A 15,047-nucleotide genomic window follows, 5' to 3' on the forward strand; every position below is an offset into this window, starting at 1 on the left:
CATAGAAACAGATTTTAGTACAGATTCGAGTTATTAAAATTTGACATTCCAAATAACTTATTCATTAATTGCTGGAGAGGAAATGTTTTTATATTTTTGCAAAAAAAAAAAGTACTAAAAGCAAGGAAGTTTTAATTTAAAAGGGGGGGGGGGCTTGAGCCCCCATTTGCCTCTACCTCCCATGGGCATCCTTGCACAGGACCCTATTTTGATAGGACAGAGTCGGGTAACACTCAACTAAGCCAATAATAAAAAGAATAAATCTATTTTAAAAATGTGTAACTCATTAATAAAAAAGTCTTGGTTTGTAGGTATGAATTTTTGACTTATAAATGAAAATCTTTTCATGTCGACAACTGCTTGACTATTAGGCATTTAATTCACAGATCTATTTTTTCAACATTGGCTTAGGAAAAGTATTTTGACTTGGGTTGCATAAAGACAAAGTCCCATGGATTTTTCCCCGCAATTTGACATGCAAAAAATGGAGAAACATACTTGCCAACATCTACTGGGAAAAAATCCAGTAGATGTTTAAGAAATCCAGTGGATGATTACGATAGGTTTTTCTTTGTTATTTAAAGAAGAAAAGGGATTTCTTATGATCCTTCTTTGTGCAACCAAATGTTCCTTACATCATACATACAATCAAGAGAAATGATCAAAATCCAGGAATCTCCCGGAAAAACCAGTAGAGTTGGCAGGTATTGAGAATCATAAAAACCATCCCTAATGTATAAATTTTACACATATCCCTTAAAGTATATATGATAAATCAAACAAAATCAACTGCTTTATTCCAACCACAGGCCAGTCACTAACAATGTATATCATAATGAAGTTCCTCAGATTCAAACATATCAAATCCAAAGTCAAAAATTTAATAAAAATAATAATAACAATAAAAATAAATAAGGATCTACTTACACTTTTCGCCCGTTGAGCAACATTCCATTTACTTTTATAATAGCATTATTTGCAGCTTCTTCAGTTTCAAAATGTACAAAACCATAACCTTTAGAACTACTTTCTTCATCTGTCGCTACCTATAAATTGCAAAATAATTTTAACATAGAACATTAATCAATTAATATTCAAATATTAAACAAAGAAAACATACACTAATACTTGAAAAGTGAAAACAAAACTAGATCAAGTACTTAGTTTTAACTAACAATGAGTTTAAGACGAAGGAAAGTTTGATTATAACTTTGTAGTCATCAATTTCTCTTTGCGAAGCTATATGACTCTGAGAACTATAAGTTTATAATTTCATGCACTTTTGCACCACAAATGCATAACTTTGGATACCGAAAGAGAATATTAAAGTAGAAAAAAGAAGCTCTTAAAATCCCTTCAGATAAGTTACTTAGTTTTTAAAAAAAATCAAATTGAAAAACAACTACCTAAAAAAGATCAGAAAAAATTTTAACTAAAATTTTGGTTATCTCATCAATAGAGCCAATGAAAATTATAAGTGTTGTATTATGTTTCAAAATATACAACAAGTGAATGTTTTAAAGTCTAGTAACAATAAAGCTGAATAACAACCAGTATTCAAATCAAAATTAGTATTTGAAAGAATGAGTCAAGCTTCAAGCATCAACTATTCTTTTCAAGAAAAAATAACAGTTAATCGTGATCATCACTCACCTTGCACGAGAGGATGTTCCCAAAAGCAGAGAATGTGTCATACATAGCCTTGTTGTCAATGCTCTTATCCAAGTTTTTGATGAAGACATTGCCAACTCCCGACTTCCTGAGTGACGGATCTCTCTGGGACCACATGATTCTTATGGGTCTTCCCTTCACAGTATCAAAATTCATAGTATCCAAGGCTCGTTCAGCTGCAAGAGTAAAGATTCAAGTTTTAACATCAGCCAATACATAATTACAGAAGAACCTTGATCATCCGAACTAACTGGGATCAAAGTTTAAAACTGATAAATGAAAATTCGGATAGTATAGAATATGATCAAACCAATTTCTTACAGAAGCATGCTTATTTTTTATCGCAGTAAAAAAAAAAAAAAGCTCAGTAACTAAGTTACATGGGATTGTTTCATGCAAACACTTGATCCTTTATACTTCAGCTACAGTAGTGTTGTACTGACAGCAACACTACTGCAGGCTGTTCGTTACAGGACTATAATGGGTCATTCCGTGTCGAATTATGACACGATTTAGGACGGACTGTCACAGATCTGGATGAAACTTGTTATGAAGATATTTAACCAAGTTATGAGTGAAAATGCTGGAAAAATTTTTTCTTTCATCTCATTCAAAAGTTATTAATTTTCAAATTTTCATTAAAATATGCTACATTTTGAGACGATTAATTCTCATTTTCTCAAAAACTATGAAAGATATTTGTTTTAAAGCTCTTTCATTCTGCTTTAATTTGATGTGCCACTTGATAAAATTAAAAAATATTTATTTTAAGATTTAATTTAATCAGATTTTAAAATTTAAATTTCTTAAAAACAATTTTAAAATTCTGAAAAAATTTACAAAATTACTTTGTGTTATCCTCTCACATCTCAGCAAGTTTCATAATGGGATCATATGATACAGAAACAACAAGCTTCACATATTTATCCAAATTTCCGCATTTTGGACAAATGGCTTTCTAATAGATTGATCAAATATTATTCTAAAATTTAAAAATCAGACCAGCAAACTATAAATATACTGCTCATAGTAATGTAAAACCTTTACATAAAAATTGAATGACATCCTAATAATTGAAATATATATATATATATATATATATATATATATATATATATATATATATATATATATATATATATATATATATATATATATATATATATATATATATATATATATTTAAAAAAATCCATATTAACTGTCATTTTTTAGAAAAAGAGCTTTGCCACCATTTTTTTTATCAAAAATGGAAATGACATATCCATTTTGATCTTTCATCGTTAAAATAACTCTTTCTCCAGTTGAGATGACAGAATATTTCGTTGATGATGGAGAAAATGAAAATGCTTTGACACTCACCTTTGCTTCACAGTTGGAGGGAACAAAAGCATGCAGCTTTTGGGTACCTGGTTTTGGCACTACTTGCTGGAAACAATGAGAGAGCTGTTCTGAATTTTCAATATATTCATCTTTAGTGGCATAACTGAAGTCCATGGTCATTGAAGGTCAGATTTTGATCTTTGGTACAGTTGCATAGGTGTCGTAATTTGGTTTTGTATGGCATTCAAAGACTTGCCTTTGCTACTTCTCGTTTGAGTATACCACCCACACCATCACATGGCTTTTTACCGTGAGCAGTGACAGAAAAATGTCACTCAGCCTTAATACCAAAATCTCTTTCATGGCAGCATAGATTTAAAAAGTAAATTTTTCGAGTTTTTATTGATGTCACCCCATAGTACAATATTTATGTAATAGCATATTTTATGGATAGGTTAATGTCATACAAATTAAGAAAAATTTCTAATTTAGTAGGTTTGTGGGTACTCAGAAGTGTACCGGAAGAGGCTATAATAGGCAAGAGGGTAGATAGCTTTAAAAGGGCCATTAATCTTCATTGGGGATTAATAAATTGACTAGGGAACAGCCCAGTCAGAGCCTACTGCTGATCATCACATTTGTATTGCGAGAACAGATTTCACTTCATGCCAACATTTCTTTTATTATTAAAGTAGTTTTTTTTTTTTTTTAAATCTGATTTTTAATGTTTTGAAACTTACACTTATTATGGGCAATGAACCTCTACATCACAGATAATCATAAAATTTATAGCTGATGTGCTTGTTTTATAAATGCTATTACATGCATTATTATTTATTTTAACACACTTACATAAACTTCAACTGATCTTACTTTTTTTTATTTTCGCTTTAAAATATTTTACCATCAATTGTTTATATACAGATTTGTGTATGCTATTTTTATATTAACCCATATTTTACCACATTATGAAAAACTTAATATTTTTCATAAAAATTACTATTACAGACTAAAGAGACATCAGGAATACACATAAAATTTTAAACATTACCAAATGTGTATTCGCTTCCATTTTACAATCTGTCCTATATATAGGACGATGGTACAATCCACTACTGTATACTTGGTTTTTCACTCAAGCTTTCTGGTGCGTGTGAAATGGAAGATAACACTCTACACAAAGTCTTAAATAATATTTTTTTCATGAACTGCCAGTGTTTTTCTTAGTACAATGCTTCAACTTATTGTGTTGTTTTCAGTTCGAAGTTTTTACTAAAACGTTTTCAGTCTGCAGCTTCAAAAGGTTCTTCTGTATGGTTCGAGTCTTGTTTTGATGAACAAACAGTTGCTTTTCAGCAGTGTATAGAGGTACACACAAACCCATGTAAACAATAGTAACTTTTCTACAGGCTTCAATACATTTTAAGGTTTCTTCTGAAGCAAACAGTTTCGATATTTTCCAAGCAGCATCCAGTTCTGCTTCAAAGGCATTTCAAAATTATGGTCGATCGTTACCATTTTGTATTACATATGGATGCATAATATTTCTATATGATTTTCATGTAAGTCCACACAGTTTTTAAACTAGTACAAAATGAAATATTTTTCCTTTTTGTTTCAATTCTTCATTATTCTGTGCTTTTTTTTTTTTTTTTTGAAAAACTTTGTATCTTAAAAATTGTTGATGAGTGGCAAAGAATGCCATCATTTCGACGAACAGCTGTGATCTTGTGCTACATGTGAAATTTCCTATCGGATGTTTAAATCCCATAGTTTTTCAAGATTTTGGATGGTTCTAAGGGACATTTTCTCATTCCAATTTCCCTTACTGTTTCCGTTTCAAATAGCTGTTTGTTTCTGAGATGAACAAAAATATTATAAGACAAAAAAAAAAGTATGTTTTGTGCCCTGCTGGAGTTTTAATAATGGACAGCATATTATCAACAACTGTATTATTTACTAACTGTGTTACCTGAATGTAATTCTTTCATTTTTCATCTTTTTAGCTTTGTTATGACAGTCGAAACAATTTTCGGAATCGGACATTTTTTTTGTGCTCCTTGATATAATATAAAATGGAAAGTGGTAACCACCAAAAGAGTTGACAATCGAGAGCTTACTACCAAACTTCATGAGCTTCTCATTTGTGCAAATTTTTCATCTCTATTTTTCAAAATAAATGGCTGAATGCTCAGAAAACACACCAATTTTTTGAAAAGCTTCATTCAAAAAATTATAAATTAGGCGAACTTTACAGTAGCTATCTAAATCAGTAGTAGAGTTATCATCAAATTGTATAAACAGCTTGATATGAAAGAACTGTTTTCATTACATAGTTTGATGAACAAAAGTTGTTCCTTTATCGGGAGCATCTTTCCCATTTCATTGGGTATTATATAATACCCGCTACATAACATTATGCCCAAAAAGTGTTTCAATTTTGATGTTTGCAAACAAAAATCGTTGTTATTCTTAGGCCAGGGTTACTTATTACTTTCCTTTACTGCTTTCATCATATTTTCGATCACACTCTCGAAAACTTTTACAAGTGTTTTCCAGAAATTATGTCCAACAATATCTTCTGACGATTTTCATTTGAAAGTGATTCATAAAGTTATGCAAATTTTGGATACACACTTAGACCGTTTTATTTTGATATATTCATTTCTTCATTAGTGTTGATTCCTTTTGAAATGTTTATTGCTCAAGGAGTCTAGAAGTTTTTCGTTAAAATCAGCGTAACTATACAGAATACTAGAATCATCATCAGTGACTATATCTGGATCAGAAGGCAATATTTCCAAGTCAAGGTCACTCTCATGGGTTCATCCTCTTATGACATTACATATTCTACAGCTAGTTCAGTTGTTAATAATTTCTTATTCAATATGCCACATGTACTCTTTCTTTAATTCATTTGCTTTTGAGTTCAGCGTTCATACTTTGAACAGCAAAATTTTTTACTCAATCCAGAAGGTAGCATCACAACGTATTAAGTGCGGATGATAAATTAGTCAAAAAACTCCCTACGATCCCCAAAACCCTGCTCTTTCAACTCTTGTTGTGAGACAACATCATAGTATTGAGTTTTTAAAGAGAGCAATCAAGTTTTCCACTCCATTTTCCAACAGCTCAACTACTTTTGTATGGAGCGCGCATAGCATGGGATTTTACCATCGTCCTATTTATAGGACGGCTAATAAAACCTTCATAAAACCTATTTAAATGTAGTTTTATCTTTGCAAATTTTGATCAGCACTAATGTATATGATTAGTAATGATTAAATTGAAAGAGGATTTTGGCATATTTTCTACACAATTATTTTAATTAATTATTACATTAGGCATTATAAAACTGCAAAAAATCGTCAAATTCAAAAATTAAAATAAAAAAAAAATATTTATAATTGAACTCTAAAATTTTGTCTACAGTACTTATCAAACGTAGAGTTTATAAAAATACCATATTAGAAACTAAAAATGTGATAACAGTTGCCAAAATGCAATAAATATGATCTGTCCTATATACAGGACGATAGTAAAATATGGGTTAAAATAAAAAATCTACATAAGCACTTATTACTTTCAAACTTCAAATTTTTAACTCAAAACTTTCAGTTTACAGATGAAGTGGACAAAATGACATTTTGTCCGGGACGGTTTTCATCGGCGTTTTTTTTTCCGGGGTGGACAAAACAGGACAATTTTGGATACATCGGAGAAATAAAAAGTCTAATCCATTTTCCAATTTTTATTTTAAAAAATAAAAAAGCTTTTCTTGGAATAGATAAACAGCTATTGTGTTGTACTTAAAACATTTCCGAGATTATTATGAAGCTATGGTGTTGGAATTTAGTTTTCATTTTTGAAGTATGTAACAAAAGGATTAATTATGGCTTGATTTCTGTTCCAGTGATAAGACTGTTCTTCATCTTGCAAAACAAAACTCTAGTTTTTGAAAAAGTCACAAATTACGGCCAACTCAAACAAGCCCGGGGGGGGGGGGGGGGGGGGGGTCCTGCAACAAACCATTGGATGGATTAAACCATCTCATTCTCAATAGCCCCCCCCCCCCAGCCGGTTTCGTTTTGTAGGGTTGCCCCCCTAAGAGCTATACTCCATTTAGAGAGAGCTGATAGTGAACGTAAACAAAGCAACGTTACAATTGGCGTTACCGCTGTCTGCTTGGCGGTGGGATGATTGAAAACAGCGCCAATCAGATAAGCGAAATGTCCGCGCTTTCAATGCGAACAGCATTGCCAATCGGGCGAGTAAGTCATGAAAGTAGTAACCCTCTTCAGGGGTCTGGCCAGAGCAAATTTGGGTCCGTTAACGGACCCTTCACAAAAATACGATCAACCAAAACGGACCTTTCACAAAAATCCGATCAATCAAAACGGACCTTTCACAAAAATCCGATTAACCAAAACGGACCCTTCACAAAATTCTGGTAAACAAAAACGGATCTTTCACAAATTGGTTATTGAAAGAGCAAATCTCAAATTTAAATAATACAGCATATTTAAAGTTAAATTAGAGGACTCAACTTATACAAAATCAGCTAATTTTGCAAAAGAAAAAGAAATCGGCACTCTTGTGATGCTCCTGCAAACCATAAATAATTACTACGGCCAAATAAATATAATGCCTGTTGTTGGTTTCTTTGAAAGAAATTAAGAGCTGAAAGTCAGTTCGGTTTATAATTTTGCTTGTTTGTTTTATGCAGCGGTGTTGTTGTAAACTTCTTTGGAAAAGCGTCAACATTCTCTGAATAGGCGTAGTAAGCACTTTTCTCCCCACTCATGATTTAATCATCAATAATATACAGCAAAATGAATTTAGAACTACAAAGGATAGTATGGGTGGAGCGGATGTGATCGCTTTAGTTAGGGTTACAAAATTCAAACTTATCGCCTTAGTGTCTGGTGGTGCGATGTTAAACTGTTATTTTGGGAGAAAGTTATATGGGTTTGGTTTTTCGATACTAAAAAGGATAATTAACTTTAAATAAACTTTTATTTACCGTTATTTTTTTCTATAGATGCCTACATTTTGAAAAACGCAATCTTTTTACATCCGATATGAAAATTATATTTTATTCTTTTTTTCAAGCTAACTTCGCTTTATCAGGATTCAAATAAATGAAAAGTCTCTTTATTTTTGCAACAAAGCTTATTTCAAGTTTTGAAAGGGGAATTCCATTTTCTTTTATGAGTCAATAATTAAAATACTGAATCGATGGTTTATTTTTTATTTTATTTATTTATTTTTGCTTCAACTGTGTCCAGATATTAATGATATGTTTATCATAGGACTCTAAAATGCAATTCAAAAGTAATTTTATCAAAAATATTTATTTTACAAGCCATTTTTATACTTTTGATTCCTTCACTTTGAGGATTTCAATCTCTTTGCATCCGCTGTGGAAATCTGATTTTTCGAATTTTCGATGTTTAGTACGCTTAGTTAAGAGGTAAACAAATAAAATATTTTTTTATTTTTGTGAAAATCACGGAGTTTATAAGGTTTGAACGAAACTCTGTGCTCTTAAACAGTGTCTTGGGTTAAAAAGTTAAATGCTGAACCCCTGCCTAATTTTTTTTCTTACAGTTATTTTAAATACTATGTAAAAAACAATTCTAGTATCATTTAACATGATGTAGAATGGTAGATAAATATTGATACTTGTGGGGTGCCCATCTCCCAGGGAGCGATGCCTCCCCCTCTCCCCAAATACTAGAAAAACACTCAAGAATGATATTCTCAACAGAAAAGAGAGAAAACACTCAACTTTAAGTGTCAATGATGCAGTTTCCAGCATTTCAAGAGTCTAAACTTTCGTTTTCACAAGAAAAAAATTTAAATTATTTGATTTTTCACAAAAATAATTGATTTTTCACAAAATTATTTTATTTTTCACAAAAAACGGACCTTGTGAAAAATCCTGGACAGACCCCTGCTCTTTGTTTACTTCCTCTATCAGCTCTCGCTAAATTAAGTATAGAGTTCTCCCTACCCAAATATTGCAAAGAATCCCCCCCACCCCGCCCATGAAAAGCTAGTGCTCTCCCAACGAGAAAAATAAATACCCTTTAACCCCCACCCCCAATTTAAATTGCATTGTCTGCACTATGACCCCCCACCCTAGGTGGGCACCCCTGTATTTTGTTAGGGTGAAATTGGTGTAGCTGTTTGAGTTCCGTCTTTTGCTTTTTTTTCTTTCTTTCCTTTTTAAATTTTTTTTCTTTTTCCCCAATAATAAGAGATGTAGACGATTAATATGTTTATTAATTAGTTATTTCTCAGGAACAACTCAGACTAAGATGAAACTTCATTGTTTAGAAAAAAAATTGAATGAAATAGTAACCATGTATGAAGCAGATTTAAGTATCATATTCTAACACTTTGAATTATATTAACTTTTTTCTGTAAATAAAAAATTAACTATCCAGCACAATTACCCCCAAATTTTCTCACATATGTGAAACTTGTCCTCCCTACATTAACTGATCCCATTATGAAACTTAGTGAGATGTAAGAGGATAACAAAGTAATTTGTAATTTTTTTTCAAATTTTTAAAACTTTTAAGAAATTTAAATTTTAAAATTAAACTACAATTAAATATTTTTTGATTTTATCAAGTGGCAGGTCAAATTAAAGCAGGTTAAAAGAGCTTTTAAACAAGACCAATTTTAAGCTTGTATCTTTTATACTTTCTGAGAAAATGAGGATTAACCGACTCAAAGTGTAGCATTTTTTAATGAAAATTTGAATAATTGATAATTTAACTTTTGAATAAGGTGAAATTTTTTTTTAAACATTTTCATTTATGAAAAGGTTAAATCTCTTCATGTATCAAGTTTCATCCAGATTTGAGACGGTTAATCCTAATACTGTTCCAAATTGAGTTGATTTGGCGTGGAATGACCCTAATTGATTGCATAATCTGTGCTACAATTAACAGGGTGTCTACTCAAAACAAAATTTTAACTTCCGTGAATTCTCCAGGTGCTTTTTTAAAGGTTAGTTTAGTTAATTTCGCTATTTTTAATGGTTGGCTATTCTTATGTGAAATTTTATAGACATTACATTTATATTCCTGTTTAATATAAATTTCAAACTATTACATCCATCCCAGAAACACTTTGTTTCTTGGGAAACTTTGAGCAACTTATAAGAAATTGCTTCATTAAATTGTTGAGTCTTTTCTTCACAGAGGAAAGAGGCCATTGGTTTACCATCCTGGAATTTTTTTAAAACCTTGCAATTCTAATGCTACTGAAATGAAGAAACCCAACATTGCTTCCAAAAAGATCACTGCACTTCAACATAGATTTCACTGTGTCATAGATATTTGTTATTCGGTTCATCATTTGCAACTTCGGACTTTTTAACTAAGTCTTTTAAGCGTGGCAGAATGTCTAAAGCGAAAGCCCATTGTGCAACAACCGACTTCTATACCCATCGAATGGGACGAAATTCTAGTGGAAAAACACTGTTCTTTGATGGTATTTTTAGCTTGTTCAGCTCTGATTCAAGAGGAATTGTTTCAAAGCATTTAAACATAAATTAACAAACACATCTTTACAGAGATAAAGAACTACACAAACATACTGAAATTGAACAATAATCTATAAACTAGTTTGCCCTTACTTTGGAGAGCTGATCCATAACTGATAAGGAAAAATTAAAACGTTTCATTGGGTAGCTGCAGAATCAACCTAAGGACCATTGTTAGGGGGTGCAAACTTCTCAACCCCCCCAAAAAACTGGAATGTGCAAAACTAGAGCACAAGAAGTGGGGTTGAAGAACTGGTTTAAGGAAAGAAAAGTTTTCTTTTAATAAGTTCAAGTTGCATGAAATTTTGACCAAACTTATTCTACTGAACTGCAAAAAGGGAAAAAATCTTTATATAATTTAAAAGAATTTCCAGGACATTTCCAGGAGGGTAGACACCCTGATTTCATCAAAATGAAAAGAAAATGTTTGGACTGATCAAACTTCATCTATCATATAAAACAAAATATTTGTGTGAGTATAAAGTGAAACCTTTAAAGGGGATCACTCATCTATCTTGACCACCAATATACACCAAATTTGGCTTAGAATCTTATATAACAGACCCTTCGTAAATTGATCACTAGTCTATGTAGACCACTAGAGTACTTACACAGGTTTCACATTAACTATTTAAAGCTCCAGAAATTTGATCTGGATTAACTCTCATCTGCTTCGTGGAAAGAAACTGTACAAAGTAACCTTGGCAAGAGATATTATACAGCAGGATTTCGAAACATTTTTATTGAAAACCTTACTACCTTATTCACCTTTACATAGTGAGAAATTCTAATATAACAACAAACTTAAAAGGACCGCATATTATGCTTGTAATTTAACAAGTAATTAAAATGCAACTGGACATTAATTTTATTGAAACATTATTTGTTTGTACAAGTTGAACAAGATTTTCGTTTCGCTAAACATAATAATAAATTCATACTTCAAACTCATTCAGTATTACTAAAGGATTTAGTTATTTATTTCTTAGCAAAAATGATGACTGTTCTAATTGTACCTAGGCAGATGTTTTCCCAGAACAAAAGTGTAGCACTATGCCTTTTGACAGAAATGTTTATTAAAGTTTTAAGTTAAAAAAAAGGCAAACAGTCGTTAGCAAGCAGAAAGATCAGCATATTGTTTATGGGCCATTTCACAGTATTTTGTCCAATATGACTTTTTTGGCATAACTATTTAATTTACTGTTTGATTAGCACAAAATTTTAGTTTTAGTTAGTTCTAGCAACACAAACTCAAAATAAAGCAATGTGCTACGCAAGCAGTAAATAATACCAGTTATGGCAAAAAAAAAGTGCCCTGTTGCGGACTCAACATTTGGACAAGTATTGTGAAATGGCTCTTATTCATTTTCTTGGGCAATTATCAAATCTTTATTAAAAAAATGAAATGATATTAAACAGTTTTAGTCAGTGCTATAGTTCATGGCACAAGCATAAAGCTTCCAACAAAATTAGGGAACAGAAATTTGATAAAAACTCCACATATTAACAGACTGTCAAATGTTTCAAAAATTATATTATTTAAACCTCTAAAAAACGTAAGTTCACTATCATCTTTTGGTATAATCTAAGCAGAAACCAATTAATACCATTTAAGAATAACAAAATGATAAAAACTCACCGTCAACAGGCTGTTGAAAGTTAACATATGCATAACCCAAAGATCTTCGTGTAATCAAATCTCTGCAAACTCGAATTGATAATACTGGACCTGCTGTGGAAAATTTCTCAAAAAGCATAGCTTCGGTAACATCTGCATGCAGATCTCCAACGTACAAAGACGCCACAGGATAATTTGGGCCGTTAGGATTCATTTTGTTCTTTCAATTTCTTCAAAGTTCCTTCTTGTTTCAATGTTAAGCCTATGACATGGATAGCTAACACTCAAGAGGATTTTGCTTACGTTTTCGATATTTTTTAGCAATTTTTTCAGTATTTTTCGATTTTTTTTTAGTTTTTTATGTTTTTTAATTTTTTTTGGTGCTCAAAGAGCAAATATTTATCATTTATGACTAAAAAAAGTTATTTAATTTTTTTCCCCACGTGAAAAACCTACATAGACTCTACGAAAAGAGGCTGTGATGTGGAATACGCAAGTGTGTATATATATCAATGTATTCCTCCGCAGAAGGAAACAACATGTATCTCATAAATGATGGAGTTTATTAGTATGAAATTGTAAAAATAATGAGAAATTCGTTCTAAATTATTATGTGGGTGAGAAATTAAATATAGTCTAAAATGAAGTAAAAAAAATAAACAAATTATATGATAGAACTCTTTTTCAGCGGAAATGCGTGAGTAACCGCAATGCGGTTATGAATAATTGGGGGCTTCCCAAGTAAACGATAACATTTGAAGTCATTGCCAATCTTTTAATAAAATGTAATTATGCAAAATATTACAATTTGAAGAACTTAAAATAAAAACTTACTTTCCTAATGTCTTCAACACTTCTTAAGCTAAGTTCTACGACAATAACTAACTTATTTAAGTCATTTTTTTTAATGGAGTAAATCCCAAACTTTTGATTTTCCGAGCTGGCAACATCATTTTGAAGAAGATTGGAAAGCAAAACTTGGCGGGTAAATATTTAATTTCTTTTGTGCGACTTTTTCTTTAATTTTTGTCATCAGTTTTTGGGAAATAAAAACAAGGGTTCCTCTGTTGGGGGATATTTCGATAATTGGGAATCTGGCGATCTTTCTTCATTGGCGTCAATTTTTGGCTCCAGCGCCTGCGCGAGAAGTATTTTTCTTTGCAAATCTAAACAATGAGATCGGAAACATCTATTCACATAGGGTTACTTTAAATTAGCGGGGTTACCAAAATAAAATTATTTACGCCAGAAACGAGACGACCGCGCCAGATTCCCAATTATCGAAATATCCCCTGAAAAAAAGAATATTTTATATTTTCATGTTAATTTGGGCAAATCAATATTATAACTAGTATAATCACATTTAGGAGCTGGAGCATACAATCTTTTCCCATCAATCTAATAATATTATATGAAATGTTCTTCTTTAATCGACCAGCAATAGGCTCTGTGCCCTGCAAGGCTGGTCCTAGTCAATTTATTATTCCTCAAAGATGATCAAGAGTCCTCTTAAAGCTAACCACCTTGTTGTAACAACTACTTTCGATCAACTAATGCAAATGCCTGCGACCCTGTACAGGGCCGCTGCTACCAGCAATGGGGCCCGGTACCAATTTTAATTCGGGGCACCCATGATCCCACCCCACCACCATTGCAATTTTTTATGCAGTCGCTTCATTTCTTCTCACTCAAACTTAGAAATAAATGGTTTAAAATTGTATGATTTTGCAGTGTCTAGTTGCTTTTATAACTGATTTTTTTAATTTTAATGTAAATTTTAAAACTTGAATTTGAAGTTTTCATAAAAATATATTTTCAAATAATCTACAATATCTTTATGCAGTAAAAACAATTTTTACTGTCGGAGATCAGTGAAGTAACATGTACCTACTATATGAATTTTCAGTTGAGCGAAATCAGATAGGGGCAGTTCTCAAAAGGTGGGAGCAAACCAGTGTTGGCTTTCTGCCGGCAGAAACTAGCTTTTGCCGTGCCAGTGGCAGAAACTGGTTATAACCAGCAGAAACTGGCAAAAACTTAAAAGTGTCTTTAATAGCTGAAGTAATTTGTAAATGATATTAAAACTAAATAATTACTAAATAACTATAAACTAAAAAATTAAACATCATTTCATCATTTAAAAAAATAACATCCAGTGTTAGTGCCTTGATTTAGTTCAAAAAGGAAACTTTTCAATTGCAGAGGCTCATAGTATTTGGATTAAGGGTCATTCCATGTCAGTTCAACCACACCCCAACACCCACCATCCTCAGATTTCAATGAAACTTTGTATACTTCTATGTTTCATAGTCCTATGTAACCTCCTAAAGTATTTCTTCTCTATTTAAAATTGTTTTTATTTTATGACCCTTCAAAGTTTTGAGATTTTGCGTTAGTTGTCATTCACAGTTCTCTCAGAATTAACTGCAGCTGTTTGCAAAAAAAATTATTTCTCAACAACTAAAGATAAAAAGTTTTTGAAAATTTTCTCATTATACATTAAGACTTCAAGCATTTTAGAAAAAAATATATCAAAGATCTGAATTTATATTCAGCAATTGAAAAAAATTAACAAACTGAAAATTTTAAAATTTTTTCAATAAAAAAATGATTTTCAAAATTTTAATTTTTTGGCATGAGGGTCTAAATTAAAATAATTTATATATTTTTTTAAATGATCAGTAACATGTGTGCTAACATATAAAATGAGAATCTTTAGGGGACTTTGAGGGATTCTGCCCCCTTGCCCCCCTTATTTTGATAAAAGAAAAAAAAATCGATCACAATCTTACAAACTTAGCTAATTACTAATAGCATCAAAAAAAAATTGAACAATGACATATATTGGTGTTTGAACCCAAATTTAAACATTTT

General features: G+C 31.4%; 1 protein-coding gene across 1 annotated transcript in view; it reads right to left on the bottom strand.

The window, feature by feature from the left end:
- The window catches only part of LOC129222031 (polyadenylate-binding protein 4-like), a 35,813-nt gene extending 23,154 nt beyond the window's left edge, over positions 1–12,659 (bottom strand). The window contains exons 1-3 of the mRNA XM_054856448.1: positions 12,195–12,659; positions 1,654–1,847; positions 928–1,046 (exon numbers count right to left, since the gene is read on the bottom strand). Of these exons, the coding sequence (XP_054712423.1) occupies positions 928–1,046; positions 1,654–1,847; positions 12,195–12,387 (506 nt within the window). The 5' untranslated portion in view covers positions 12,388–12,659. The remainder of the gene's footprint in view (positions 1–927; positions 1,047–1,653; positions 1,848–12,194) is intronic.
- Between the last annotated feature and the right edge of the window lie 2,388 nt (positions 12,660–15,047).

Source organism: Uloborus diversus, chromosome 5, assembly GCF_026930045.1.
Source record: "Uloborus diversus isolate 005 chromosome 5, Udiv.v.3.1, whole genome shotgun sequence".
In the NCBI taxonomy this organism is placed as follows: Eukaryota; Metazoa; Arthropoda; class Arachnida; order Araneae; family Uloboridae; genus Uloborus; species Uloborus diversus.